This window comes from Apteryx rowi, unplaced genomic scaffold (genome assembly GCF_003343035.1).
Source record: "Apteryx rowi isolate R43461 unplaced genomic scaffold, aptRow1 scaffold_269, whole genome shotgun sequence".
Taxonomy (NCBI): Eukaryota; Metazoa; Chordata; class Aves; order Apterygiformes; family Apterygidae; genus Apteryx; species Apteryx rowi.
The window spans coordinates 329,479-344,926 of NW_020449074.1; the positions used below are offsets into that span (position 1 = coordinate 329,479).

The 15,448-nt window shown below is 43.4% G+C and overlaps 1 protein-coding gene across 2 annotated transcripts in view; it reads right to left on the minus strand.

Annotated features, from left to right (window-relative positions):
* Nucleotides 1-15,448, minus strand: part of EVA1A (eva-1 homolog A, regulator of programmed cell death) — a 218,851-nt gene that overhangs the window by 11,215 nt on the left and 192,188 nt on the right. For both annotated transcript variants that reach the window (XM_026068134.1, XM_026068135.1), the window contains one exon: nt 1,626-1,790. In XM_026068134.1, coding sequence (XP_025923919.1) covers nt 1,626-1,790 — 165 coding nt within the window. The remainder of the gene's footprint in view (nt 1-1,625; nt 1,791-15,448) is intronic.

Consider the following 15,448-nt stretch of genomic DNA (forward strand, 5'->3'; position numbering starts at 1 on the left):
CATGCTGTGCAATAATGGTGTCTTTCAGGAGAGAGAGTAAGGCATAACTTCTCTCATGTGAGATGTAAGAAGAATCTCTTTTTTTTTCCTCTGACTTGTCCAAAGGACAGATGTAATCAAACAAGTTTCTAAATGAATACTTGTCTGCATACACTATAATCCAGCAAAGAGCACCACAAAACCACAGAACTGGTTTTGTAATCTGTAGGATTGTACAAGCACAGGCAGGGAAGGCAGAAAATGGCTGGAGTTATGCAGGAGGGAAAAAACAAACAAACATAAAATCACAGGGACCATGTGTTGCTGTGCCATACAGTTCCCCGGTCTGCCATTCATTCCAGGATCATATAAAAAGACATCTCTTTTTGCCCTTGCTAACTTTGAAGACATTATAGTTGCTTAATCAGCTCACCTACTATTGATTTTCTTTTCACCACCTCCACCCTTTCTGAGCTGTTCCCAGCCACTCAAGCAGTCTCTGTGCGACTTTACACCAAAGCTGAGCAAAACTGTTTCAGCTAGCAGTACGTTTTTCTATCAATGTAGTATCAGTGTAAGAGAGATTATTCATGCAATCAGACAGACTCTAGCAGATAGTTTTAAAAAAAGAAGCAAAAGGGAAGGGAGGTTTCAGAAATGTCCAAATATTTCCTTTTCCTATTTTCACAACAATTTTTTTTAGCTTTTAATTTCAAAATGACATCTTTGTTTGAAAAGTGGTGCATATTTTAAAAATGAATGGATAAACAATGTGAAAACTAAACAAAAGGTGTCATTTGTAGAAGTGAAATGTTTAGATGAATCTTAATGAAAATGAGTTCCGTATTTTTATCTTGCTTAAAAGAATCTCCAGGATCACAAAATTTATTTCAGGTCGACCCAAAATTCTTTTTCCTGACAATTTTTCAGTGAGGCTTCCAAACAGACAAATCTGTCGTTGCTGACTCTCAATTATCTGTGGATTGATTCCCAGGCTGTAGGTCAACTTTGCCAAAGGTGCAGACAGAGTCAAATTAGCTCTGCTCATCCCCTCCCTTGAGTTGAATCTCTGGGAGCACAGGACAGGAATTTCGGGAGTAATATCATGTACCCTCTTCCTGCCTGTTGGGAAAAGCAATGCAAAAACACACCAGCCAGCCCAATACATGCTTACCTGTGCTTTTCATTATCATTTACCACCCCTTCCTCCTACTCACCTATCCCTAGAGAGGCAAGATTTGACTTCATTCATATCTCTTGACTTTGCATTTTATGGAAATAGCATCATATTTCAAAGCTCAGTTGGAAACTTCTCTGTCCCCTATGATACAGATCTCCTACTCTCTCTCCCATTTTTCTTTGCCACTGTATTAGATGGGCCTGCAAAGTATTTCTGTGACGAGTTTTGACATGCATGGCTGTGACTGCTATTTCACAAAATCCAGTGCAAGTTTCACGGTTCACTTTAGTCAGCTGGTGGTCATGCCTTGAAACCTCTGCTTCTGACAGTGAAATGGATGGGGTTTGGGAACAGTATAGAAACACAAATAAGGATTCCAGTATGTAGCCTCTGTAAGGGAAGACAGAGGGGAAGGGTTACCACATCACAGTTAGGTTTGGGCCACCACCACAACAGTCATAGCTACCTGGGAGAGCACGCCCTATACTGGAAGGAGAGACATCAGAAAGGAACACGCCGTCCCCTATAACATTGGGATCAAATGCCCTCGGCCGCAGTGGAAAATGTGGCTTCTGAAATCCTTGGTAATTGGTTGGTCTTGGCTGGGTTTCATGCAGAAGCTTCTTGGGAACTGAAAGAGAGGAGTAGGAAGAGCACAGTTGTTAGAGTGAGTTATTTCAGCTGGTCAGAATGAGAATTATCGCATTATGCTATGGGATCCGCTGATACTTAATTATACCATTTGCAGACCAAACAGACACTCATTTACCACTATGATGAATGCTCTGCAAATGCCAGCGCAGAGAGATGCAGTGAGAGAACGCTAGAAACTATAAAGTGATTAAGATATTGTTTATTTATAATTAAGCTTTCAGACTAGACTAAGGGTCAGATGAAGGCAGCTTATTTTAGACACCCAGCTCAGGCACTGAAATGCCGAGTAAGCCAGTCTTTGGCATCAGCCCTCAGCTTCAGAGTGCTTCAGCTAGACACCTCTGCTCCTAACGTGGTGGCAGGCTGGGCAGGAAGCCCCACAGGAGGGAAGTGAATTCCTGCTTCTCTCCGGCTGTCAGGTTCCTGGCTCAAGGTTGCACGTCAAATGTTTCTATCCACTCTGGATTTACAAGACCAAACTCCAGAGGATGCTATTCACATAAAACATGAAGCTTCAATCAYCCACCACAGAAGAAATCCTGCCTGTAGGCTCTCCCTACCCTGAGAGACCTTAAATACACTGCTCCCTGTGGGCTTTAGGCTTTAGCTAAGCTAGGAAAGTTCTGTTCTCCATTCCTACTATCCTAAAAAGAAGGGTAAAGACTCAGCTAATACCTGCCACTCTCCGTGTTTCTTCAGCAACAGTGTTAGCAATATGCAGGTGAGTTAGGTTAGTATATGTCTATAAGAGCTGCAATGACAGCTGTGTCAGTACGTCTATGGTCTCTTCTTTGGACCAAAGCATGCCTTAAGAAGACTGTTTTCTCCCAGTTCATGTTGCACGGCCAGCTCTTCAGCTGTACATCATGGTAATGCAATCAAAGTCAGTGCAGCTACCTCAATTTACACCCACTGAAGGTGAATCCACATATTAAATCCACCAATTTGCCCTCTAGGGACAAAGCAGCATGTCATTTACTGAGCTAAACCAGTTCTCTGCCTCTGCAGTGGCCAACACCTGAGGCTATTTCAGAGCAAAGTGTTTTTCCATACAGAGAAACCACATATACCTGCCATTCTGCTTAGATATTAGAGGAATAGAGCAACAAAAGACAAAATAAAGAAATTAAAATTTCCAGAGGAGCAAGATGTTTGTCCCTCCAGTGACTGTACACTAACATACAATACATAAAAGCTATTAAAGCTATTAAAGATTACATTTATTGTATTAAAGATACAGACGGCTGAAAACTAGGCACGCATTCACTAGACATACAAAAGCTCTGAGACAGCATTGCTGGAGCGGTCAGCTCTCTTTTTTCCCAGATCTAACAGCAACTGCCTCTCTCCTCCTGAGCAGGTTACCACCTCCTAGTGCCTCAGTTTCCCCACTGCTGCACTGCAGACCAGACTCTCTCTCATCTCCACTCTTCACAGGGGTGTGATGAAGCATAATTAAAAAAGTGGAGCACTTTGAGATCCTTGGCACGAGCATGAAGGAGGACTTGGAGAGTGTGCAGCCCTGGAACAGAAAGGAAATTCCTTCCTGCCCCCTGCAGCTAATCAGCTGTCAAGCCGGAGCATGAGATTTAATCACGCCCATTAAATCTCCCTGCGCAGCTACAGACAGTGCTGGTGGGGAAGTGATCCAAGCACCTTGTTTACCTTGTGTTTGACTTACTGTCTTTGCTGAGGCAAAGAGAACTGTGGCTATATTTACGGACTAACCTTCTATATTAGGCTGCCAAGAGAGCAGTACTGAAGTTCTTGCATTATTAGTAGAGTCATGCTAGGTCAGGAAACAGCCATAAAAACCCACAGCTTCTGAATATCAAAGAGCTGGCACGGCAGTTTCTAGTGARACCTGAATTGGCAACTATCCGTCGGTGGGAAGGCAGTAAAAGAAATATAGCCCCTGCTAGAAACTAAACAGAAGCAAGGGGGATACCTGCGCTAGAGMAATATCGGAGAGTCTGGGGAGGAGGTGGGTAGCAAAGAGATCGTCCTATACACCAGACAGTCAGAGCAAACTGCTGTTTTGGGTGCCAGATTTGAGGCATCTTAAAGGGACCCGATGTTCAGAGGACAAAAGGCTCAGCATTCACAGAAAATAAAGGCCCTTTGCTGCRTCTCAGGCTGGGGACCTGAAAGGCATCCGGGAGACACACATCCRCCTGCCTTCACACCCTTTTCATCCAAACTGCATCCTGGTTAACCTGTGGATGTGCATCYGATGAAGAAAATGAAACAAAAGGAGCATGAAGTCAAATTTTTAACARATTTTTTGCTAGTCTTTCATGTTTCGGACTGGCTGTTCTTCATAAACAACTCCATCCACYTCCTGATATTCATGACCACCTCTGGGGCATAACACAGGCTAGTTGGAGCTGCTTCTTTCTCTGAAAAGATGACACCACCATCCACTTAAACAATCGGAGCCCAATGGGAAAGAAAAAATCCTCTTTCCCTGAACACACCCGGGGAATTGAGAGCTTTTCCCACCTTGGCATCTGTGCCACTGCCACTACGAATGCTGCCCACAGGACTGCCGGATGAGCGTGGGTTAAAAGAAATGTCTCTAAATTAGCCGGCAACTGACCAATAACATCGCAAGGAAAAGCGGAGATGCAGAAGTATTCAGAGGAAGTATTCCTACAGACTAACTTTTGCCCATTGCAATTATTAGCAATAGCAGAAAGGGTTATTTCAGAGGATGATCTAGCAGGGTAAAGTAAGTTCCTCCTCTCTACTGACAGCTGAGACAGTGGTCGGAGATCAGCTTTGCCATGCTGCCGTTTGCGAATAACTTTCCCCTTGAGTCGGTAACAGGGGGCTCAGCACYGCAATCCAGAGCGCTTCGCAGCCTTCAGCGCGTTCGTCGACACAGCACCTTTGCGGGGCAGCCTTGTGCTGTTATCTCTTTGGGATGGCTGAGAAGGACGAATACCAAGCAGGCATTCAGTGCTGTACAATGCAGATGGCTTCAGGGAGAGATCCCCAAAAACATGCAGATGTGTAACATCTTAAAAATCCTAAGAGGTGCCTGTCCTCATTTCTGCAGCTGAACCCCTTTAAAATTCTGGAAGCAACTTACTCAGTGCGACACAGGATGTCTGTAGCACTTGAACCTTGGACTTTTTAGTTTTAAGGGACCATTTTTCTCTACAGACTTCATAAATATCTTGGGGACATTTAGCAGGGAAAAGGCTTATCTTGGCAAAAGGGTAACTGGAGTGACTGAATACAGCAAGTCTGTCCCTTCTCTAGTTTATATGATGCTGAGCTAACACATAGCTTATATGGCTTGATTTAGAAAGACGGTAAAATGGAAAGGATTTTTCAAGTGCAAAACACCTCACAATTTCCAGTTAGCTTCTGTGTGGCARCCAGCTCCACAAGAACGATTAAACATCTGGTTCCTTTGAAACACCCTCCTTAAATTCCCCACAGAGGAGTGCATCTAACACAAAGCATGGCATGAACTGAAGCAAGGTGTCAAGAAAAGTGATTTATGTTTAAACCCACCAGAAAAAAAGTACCTAGGATTTTAGACTTATCTCAGCATTAAGCAAAGAAATCCTGGCAGGGAACGGTTGGCTCTTAGCCTGCTCCATTCAATCAAGCAGAGGGGTTAAAGCAACTCCGTCAGCAGAACAAGTGATATATATGGGCAGGAGGGGAAGAAACAGGGTCTTCAATAAAAACAACTAACATGTCTGGTAGGCAGGAGCCTTGCACCTTAAAATGCACCTGAGAAATTCAGTCACTAGGAAGAGGTGAAATGAGTTGCTTTGGTACCTTCTGGGTACCTCTGGGTACCTTCAGGTTCTTAGAGGGTAACAGTCAGCACTGAAACCTGGATGCTTATCCAAATGATGAAATKCTCAGGTGACTTGGGCTGGTCACCTGAGCCACACAGACAGAGAAACAACTTTCCAGATTGCAAGCCATGTTCAGGTAACCCATGGAGGGGTCTAACTCAGGCATCACCTCATCGACTCCACGTGAGGCCGGACTCATGGTGCAGCGCAGAGTGCCAGTGCTTGCGCCCATGCCACCATGGCTGGGACATGCCAGTGAGGCGCTCACCCAATGCAGTCCTAAGTTATAAACCTGCAAGGAAGCTCTTGGATCAGCGGGGTCATCCCTCCACCGTTCCTTAAAAATCGTCACATAATCTCACAGCGCCTGTTGTAAAAGCAGTCTGGGCCCTGCTCCCACTGCTCCTGCTGGAAGGCTGCTCATCAGGCTGAATCACTGGCAGTAATTTATACCAGTTCCCAACCTAAGACTTGTACTACCCGTTTGCAATGAATTAATGGTATCAATCTGCAATACAAACTCACCACCACTGCTTGCCAGCCTCCCCGCTACAAATAGGGGTGAACAAAAATCAAAGCTGACGTGAGGTCTCACTGGCGGAGCAGACCCATCAGATTTGGGTGCAAGCAACTGGCAGGACAGTGTGAAGAGGCATATGCTATTGCTGCTGACAGTATCCTTATTTGTACGTGACAGAGACTCCTTGTACTGGGATTTTCACACAAGCGCTCTCTTGTGTAGCCAAAAAACAGAGGGTTGATGAAAAGAAAAAGTTACTGTTCCTACAAGCAGCAAAATTCTCAATTACAGTGCTAAGAGATGGAAAGGCCAGCCGACACCTCGCCGCTTTGTTAAACGAGATCGTTTGCTGTATGTTTTCTACTGTTTTGACCTGTCTAGTTTTAAACACTGCAGTTCTGGGAATTCGGCTACTTGCCACAAGAGATTATTTTGCTGTGGAATACTGCTCTTTCTCAGGAACTCTACTCCAGTACACTGCTGAGTGTTTCAATCTAAGTGCATATATTATTCCCCTAACCAAAACATTTGAATGCTATAGCCCCCAAGTTTTACAGATGGGGAACTGGCTTGAGGACAGAGTTTTGAAAGTGTTTAAATATCAAAGTGATTTGTCCAAGCTCACAGACGGAATCTGCGCCAAAGAAAGGAAACAAATTCAGGCTCCCTATATTTCAGCCTCGCACACTCAAACCATCCTCTCTTTTTGCTAATTCCATCATTTGTTATTTCCTGGTTCTTGCTCAGTCCTAAACATGTTTAAAGACTTCCACTCCCAGCACCCAGTTATTCCCTGMCCTCCACTTTCACTGTATACACAAATCAGTCAAGGGGCGGAAAGAACAACAAAAGCTCACCCTTAAAAACATGCAGACAGGGGGGCTGTCATTCTCCAGTCCTCTGCTRTATATTCACTTGTGCTTTCCAGCCCGTAAGGTTTACTCTGAAAAAAGCTCAGCTCTTTTACTCTGAAAGCTCAGTGCAATTAAAACAGATCTGCAGGACCTTCAGCAAATCCTACTGCAAATGCTCAAAGCAGACTGCAATTTGAACAAAACGTGACTCTCTCAGCGATGAAAATTACAACCAAGCCTTTTATCTGGGCAGGTTGGGGCCAGGAACTGTTGATGCTCAACATATTTTTTAAATAAAAAAAAAACTCTAACGTGAGTAAACACCCAGTATAAACTACTGCAGGTTTTCAGTGGTGGCAGCTCTTAAAGATTTCTGTTCAAGCCTTGAACAGAATTCAGCCAGAAATGGGATCASTCATGTTTCAGAACTATTACAAGAAAACAATTCCTTAGCACATATGTAAGATGTACGGCCTTCTAAGGTTACAGAACTGAAAGTGTTTTTATGTGCTGCAAAACCTAAATTCACTAAGCAATCAGTCAACAATAGCTGTTAAAATAATTGATCTTGGTTGAATCAGACTACAAAACATCACAATATAAGCACAAACCAAGAAGGAAAAATTAGGCATGTAAGAACCCTGCACCTGGTGACAACAGTACCACCACCGTGTATTTAGAAACAYAGGGGTGGAAGATGTTAATTGGATCATTAAATCCTAGTGTCAGGCAGCAAACCAGATTGCTCAACCCACAGTCTGCCGACCACATCCAGTTTGCCCAAGCAAGTAAAYTGAGGCACAGCTTAGCCCCTCGTTCCTTCCCAAGGGCCTCAGACATGGTTATTAGCAAGTTGAAACCCCTTCTCGTGGTCCATCTCAGCCCTGGATGTGCACCTTTCAAGCGACCAAAACCCAGCTAGCATCGCGCAGCAAGTGCTTGCCTCTTCTCACGATGGCATGTGTCATGTCACACATCCAATGCTGACTTTCCCTTCCTGCCCAGTCACCAGGCATTCCCCCTTCATCTGACAGCAGAGCCATTGCTTGTCAGTCAGATATTCGTATAATCACCTGACAGGACAGCATCGTAGCCTACAGCTCTCAAATACCTCCATGAGAGGCTAGGTGGCCTGGGCATCCCCATAAAAAAGGCTCAGTGCACTGAACATCAACACCATGTCACGGCTGGGAAGCCACAATGTACCTCTGAACATCCTATATCATATTTAGAGTAAAAGTATGGTACAGCTTACGTGCAGAAAGCCCCAGGAGACAGCAGGAGACATGAAGAGACTTTGTTCAGCAAAATGTGAGTCCCAGAGGTGGAATTTGATCAAAACACTGGCATGCAAAACCTTCACTCCCACAAAAACAGGAGCAGAGGCTTAATGAACACAAGTGTCCAAGACCTCGGCTCTCCTTCATTCATTTTAAAAAGAGAGCTTTTTCACCCAGCATTGATACAGTCTGTAATCCTGAAACTGAATGCAAAATTTAACAAAAAAAGGGAGTTACTCAGCCTACTGCAGGCATGTTTCCTATGCACGCAGTTCCAAACCACTGATAACACGGAAATGACTCATGCCAATTACAGTCAGTCCACTTTCCTGCAATTCCAAGCACCATGTGGAAATCAAGTGAGGTTGTCTGGGAAAACAGCCCTGTCATAACCAAAGCCACCTACACCTCTCCGAGTCCCATGACTGCGCCAGGGCCCTCCTCCCCRGCTCCTCCCTTCAGATGCTGCCCGAAGCAGAAATCCTCCTCTTCTGCTGGTGTTTTTTGTGCTGGTGGGAAACGGTACAGGCTGTAATGCCTGACACAACTCATACAAGCTTTCAGAGCACTCTGCCAAGACTACTTCTGAGACAGCCCAGATGTTTCRCCCTTTGCTGCATCTTCTGACAGCAGCTAACTATGTAAAGGTTGTGCAATAAGAATATAAATGTAACAGACAACCTCTTGTCTTGTTTGCCCTCCACAGAAAAGGAGATGCTCATCCTTTTCTTATGCAGCTGCAGAGAAGTGACTTCAGAAGCAGAAGTGGAAGCATTTCTGGTTCCGAATCAAAGCCCACGCACCAAAATTAGCTCGGTCTCATCGTTCCTCTCAGTGAACTCCCTTACAGATACATGGGCCCTGTGATGCAAGAGAGTCCAGGAGATGAAGGTACCATGGGGCACCTCCAACCGAGACTCTCCAAGGGGCAGAGAGACACAGTGCTCCCTCCCAGACTCTCCTTCTCACCTTGCACAGCACTGCAGAACACCTCAGCCTGCTTTCTCCTATTGCTGGATGTCCAGAAATGCAATAACCCTGTTAAAAGATCCAGTTCACCTAACTTGGGCACCTAACTCATGCATGCCTTGTAGGTGTCTAGTGAAGGAGTCCTCCTTAACAGAAGTTCCTAGGTTCCCTATATCATCRAAGGTGAAAGGTGGGTGCCTTTGGAGGCCTCCAGGGGAGATTCTGTCTACTTAAATTTAGGAGCCTAATTAGGGATAGTTAATGAATCATAATGTTACCTTTGGAATTATTCTCCTGAGTGTATCTGAGTTAAAATCTTACAAACTGCTTCACTTCTTTTATTTTTATTTTTCTTCTATCTTGAACTTTTCAAATCAGGATTTGAAGTTATAAACACCTTAATTTCTAGCCAATGATGCATGTGCTTGATCTATCCACAGGCAGTTTTCCTCCTGCTTTCACAGTCATGAAAGTTAGTTGTTCTTCTTTCATCGTCTTAAATGCAATAACAGAATATGAAGCATCTATTGCCAGCAACCCATAAATCCGTTGCTTGATGTGGCTTTTGGTCTCCAAAGGGCACAGTGGAAAAACATCGTGTGCACCAGTCTGCTCTCTACATGTTCTATTTGGAGAGAAAAATGGATCAAAAGGAAGAAAGCCTTGTAAAAGATATCTGCAGATACGAAGAGCTACTTTCATCTGGTAGAATTTTACTTGCTCCCYGAGTTAGTAGAGTTCTGCATTTTCACAGGATAATGCATCTTTAGGAGGATGATACTCGTGCCCAGACTTGTTCCAAATTCCAGCACACTTAGCTACATCCCCCATGGGAGCTTCTACCAGCCATAGCTGGAGGACCTCTCTGGCATTCTGCCTACATCTAATTTCCATCAGGGCCAGAGGAGGCTAGTACAACAATTTTATACTTTTGAGGAGGGGTAGAATATTTTAGGGACCTGAGACGGGTTCCAGACCAAACCAGTAATGTCACCTCCAGATGCTTCTGCTAGCAGTGTAGGTAACTGTAGGAACAAACGCCTGCCTCGGCACTCACATACAAAAATCATCTGCTGAATTAAGCAACTTTCCTCTTATTTTCATGCTGAGCATGATCAGAATCTGACCATTCAATTATGTAGCCTCAATCCCAGAAATGGCAGCAGGCAGGAGAGAAAAAACCCTAGTAACTACGAGGGTACCAAGCAGGGACTGACAGCATCTGGGAGAAGCTGTCAGCCTCCCAGACTGGGAAGGCTATAACGGAGAAGGGAACAGAATCCAAGGAAGTATATTTTGGCTTTGCTTTTCTGCAGCACACAAGTATGTCTGCGTCCGGGGCCTGGGCCCACTATCAGTGAAGGGGAACAGTCAATATAGAGGATGGCACAAGAAGGATAATAAGATTCATTAGAAAGTCAGACTCATCCTTTCGCTCTCTCCTGTTCCCCTCATTTGGACTGCATCTATCATATATTTGCATTGGTACTTTGCAAACCAACCCAATCACGTGTGGATTCCCCAGGCATTAGAGGGAATACTAGTGTGTTAGTCTCTTCAGAGCAAAATTTTATGACAGACTGTAATTTTACGCAGTGCTGTAAATGTATCCCCTCCACTCTGGATCCCTGATCCAGAGTGAAGTTAAATTTCTGATTTTGACCCAATTCCTATTTTTTCTCATCACATTCATTCAGTTCCATCAAACATTTAACACTGCAAGAAAAATATTTTAAATGACTTTTATAGGACTGAAGTGTTGTCCTTGACTCATTTAGGCTCTAGAGCTTGTCAAAAAGTCTTTTGTGAGGCTTATCTGTTTCTCAAGAAAATATGTAACACAATATGAGGCTCCCAGAAGGATGCTGACAGAACAGTGAGCATTGTGTATTCAAGTGTGGCTGATCTGGAGCCAGGGCATTGCTCACGTGAAGAACCGCTCACCAGCAAGGGAGGAAAGTCTCTGTGCTCCGGAGGGCAACACACGCCCAAGTGGCTGCAGCTCCCTGAGTTACCAGGCATCAGCTGAGTCACACCAACCAACTGAGTAAAACTTAAGGCAACAGATACTCCTTTAAATCTCCATGAGAGGGATACAAGTAGTTCAAGTGAAAGAGGTTTTTAGAGCTCTTCGTTATTACACATCTGAAGGCAGTGGTTGGTTGAATATTACATACTGTGAGAAACTTAAACGATATCCAATATAAAGATATCCAAAATAAAGTAAGGAGAAAGGGATGGAGTAAAGGACCAGAGACCCCAAAACATTCTGGAGCAGATGTGAAGCCACACTAGCCTCCACCAGGGACAGGGAAGGGATGGCAAGGAAACAGGAGTCCAGACAGGAAAGGATGGGACCTGGGATCATAAGAACATCCACAGCTCCACTGCACAGCCCAARTATTTGTAATAATGGGCAAAAAGCCTCATGCCTCAGCATCTGAGCCAGCCACTAAGCTGATACGATCCATACATGAAATTCCAAAAGTTAGGAATACAATTTCTCCTCTGAGACTACTGACCTCGACAGGGACGGGCATTTCGGGATTTCCTGTGCCCATCTCTGAAGCAATGTCACCCATTCTGTAGTCCGCAGACCACTGGTGACCTGTAAGGCATCAGAAAAGTGATCCAGAAAATAACCAATTCAAAAAAAGAAAAAATAACACAGCATATCACTGGACATTCCCACATGGTTTGTCTCAGTGTCTGCTGACAGGCATAGCCAGGAGATGGTTCCCGTCTGCTCCCATTGCCTAATTAAAAATGTTTGTAATTACAGCAGTAAAGCTATGCTCTGTAAAATAATATTTTCTTTTTATCTAAGTGCTACTTATCCAATAGCACTTTCTAGTTCCTTATCAGTTCATCAGCTTTTCCTCCCAGTAATTAAACAGCAGAGAACTGTACAAGGGGTTAGAATATTTTTCTGAAAAGGTAGCGGTGCCTTGATAACAAGGGCTGAGGAATGCTGTCAGAAAGCAGCTGGCAACCTTTGCCATTAATGACAGTGACTTTGTCTGGTCACGTGGCTGATTCAGTGTGACAATTCCCAGCATCCCATGAGATGCCAGAGTTGGAAACCCTGCGTACGGAAGGCTTATCGATAGCATTGAAATAAAGACTAAAAATCAACCAAATTACATAAGGTGGCTACGTGCTAAACACCCTTCAGTTATATACAGCTGCATGCAGATTAACATTTACTGAGCAAAAATGTAGTTTGAGACAGAGAGCTTGATGCCGGCATCATTGGCTTCTATTATATAGGACTTGGGTTATACAGGAAGCCAGACTGCATTAACAATCTTTAAGTCCAAGGATCCACGGATCTATGAACAAGGTAGCAAAACTGTTTTCAGTGTAAATCCTTCTATTCATATGGTCATAACCTTTGAGACAACCTCCTTTGGAGCTGAGACTTCCTGAGCACAGCGGAAAGTTTGAGGAAAACCCCTATAGTTCTTGACTTATGAGCACATTAAACCTATCCTGTTTTTTTAAGAGTTATATTTAAATGGCAGAACATCTCTAACACAGACCCCTTACATTATCTGGCTTGTAGTCTGTGAGAAGTCCTTTATATGGTTTATGTATTTTTTTAGAAAAACACGTAGCATGCAACATCTTGCTTCCATTCATATCCTGAGGGAGCAGGAAGGACTGTGAGCTCAAGTGTTACTACAATTGCTAATGCAAGTAACTGCCAGTTTTTTGGAACATCAAATTATAGTCACTTTCTTGCCGCCACATAAAAGCGAACACATGCCACAGAAAACAATGCCGGGGTTTTGATTTAGCGCAGCGAGGATGCTACTGAGCACCTACCCCACGCTCTTATGCAACTTGCACTGCAGTTACTTCCATGCCAAGCATAATCTGTGAGCACAGGAAAAAACTGTGGGAATATACAGTGCTGGATGTTCATGGCAGCTTTCCAGCACTTAATAATGATTTTTTAAGAGAACATGAGGTTTTGAAAGCTGAATGTTTGTGTCTATTAGGCTTCACAAAATGTTCAGCAAGGAGGGTATTTCATGCACATCAGTCTGCTCTTCCCCAGACTTCACACAAGTAACTAAGTTCCATTCATATCAAAGCTTCTCTCCCTTCTCTTAAATTTATAAGGCTTTTTACTGGGATGGGAGCTGGCTAATTCATTCCTCCATCAACTACATGGGAAGGGTGACTAGTCTCCTAATTTATCTCCAGTTAAATGCCTGAGTTAACATGAGTAAGATTTATCTCATTTTTGCAATGTTAATAGAACTAAACAATTGAGAATCAAATCCCACCCACAAATTAGTGGAGAAATTTCTCTGAGACTATTTGGGACATCCTTGAGACCTCTTTAAGAGACTAGCAGGTCTGTGACACATCCCAGTAATGAGCAATACTTGATTCACCAGCAAATCTTCACCACATCGTTACCCTAGCCAAACCCAGGGACAGGCATTCTGGGAAGATCAGCAACTCTCCCTTTTTAGTGGCCTTTKCCAAGCATGGTCCGGTTTTTGCCTCTTTAAGTAGCAACGCCTGTCAGCTGCCATCTCTCCTACYTCACCTTCCAAAATGACTGAATTCAACTAGTTAGAAAGAGGAAATGGAGACACATCTTAATCTGTCATGTTTTTAGAAGTCTTTCTCATTATATACTCCCTAGGAAATACATATTGGTAATTCAAAGCCAAGGAACTATCAGGCTTCAAGTGTACACTCAYTTCATCCTGTAGCACCTCTGCTTTTAGGCTTCCTTTTCGTGACTCTTAAAAAATTTTTTTAAGACTTTAACACATACCTTTGCTGCTAGTAACTTGAACCCAACGCAAATCCTTTATCTGGCATGCATTCAGTTGAAGTTGCCACTTCTTTCAAGTGGAATATAATGCTCTGTATCACATAGAGTATTTGTTCCCTCTACTGGATATCTTGAGCCCACTGACCCTGATACCTTATCATCAGATGAAAGGATTAATCCAACACAAAGAGGCTATGAACATCTTTTGAACAAGTACACCTTTAACAAACAAATTTCCAAAAGGTGGTAGAGACAAGGATGGCTTACTAGATCCTGCAGCCAGTAAAGAAACTCATAAATATAGTCCACCAAAGAATTTCTGTCCCATGCTGGAATGATCTCTGTTCACCTCAATGGAGAAGCTGCCCTGGTCTGTAAAGACACATGCTGCAGCATTTGCTTGTCTCACAAACAAAAATGGCAGGTCCTTTAAAGGAAAACAAATCCTTACCAATACAGTGGCACAGGATAAAATCTACCTCATAACCTCTTTGGGATACAGTGACAAGATGTTATGAATTACAGTACCAATAACCATACATGTTACTTCAAATCTGAAATAATCCACCCTAATTACCTTAACTCTAATAACTGCATAGAATCATAACAGTTAGAGGAGAAAAATACCTGTTAACTTGTTGACTGCCAGATGCAGACCTCTGATAGGAGATATATCAGATATTAAAGTATTAAAACTGACCTCAGTCTGGCAGGAGAGGGTTGTGATTCATGCCCATGACTCCTAGGCACCGTGGGAGTACAAACAAATAATTGAGCAAAGATGAAAGCATTAGCTGTTTCAATAGAGTAAGGCAGGAGATTCATCTCTGGTTTACTCTCAGGTAAACCTCCTTCCTAACTTTCTCAGAGTTCAGCAAACTTCAGCAAGTCCAGTGTAGAAATCTGTTACATTGCCACGTTGTTTATACCTGCATCATCCAGGTAAAATTACTGTTATGGTGGAGGGTAAGAACTGGTCCCRTATTCTGCTTAGTTAGTGTTTTTCATCTTTGAGTTGCTTCAGAGTTTTCTCTGTGAAAAAGAACCTATCTGAAACACAATCTGTATTAAAAAGTCTTGCATGAAAGCTATTTTCTTCACCCTTGAGCAAATAATTCACTTCCAATTACATCCCAGGTAATGCAAAGTCTAAGACAAATGCAGTTCAAAGTAAGGCACATTGTGAAAGCGGCACACTAATTAAAAATGCAGTATGTAGAAGCAATGTCATCTTTGTGCTTGTACAACAGTCAGTGCAAAGAACTGCCTGAGCAATTTCCCAAGAGCCACACCGGTTTGGAGGCACAGATTTGCAGCCAAGTTTCACAGAGCTGGAAATCAAAAACCATAATCAGAGGGGAGAGTTATAGTGACAGGGTAGTTGGCAAAAGAC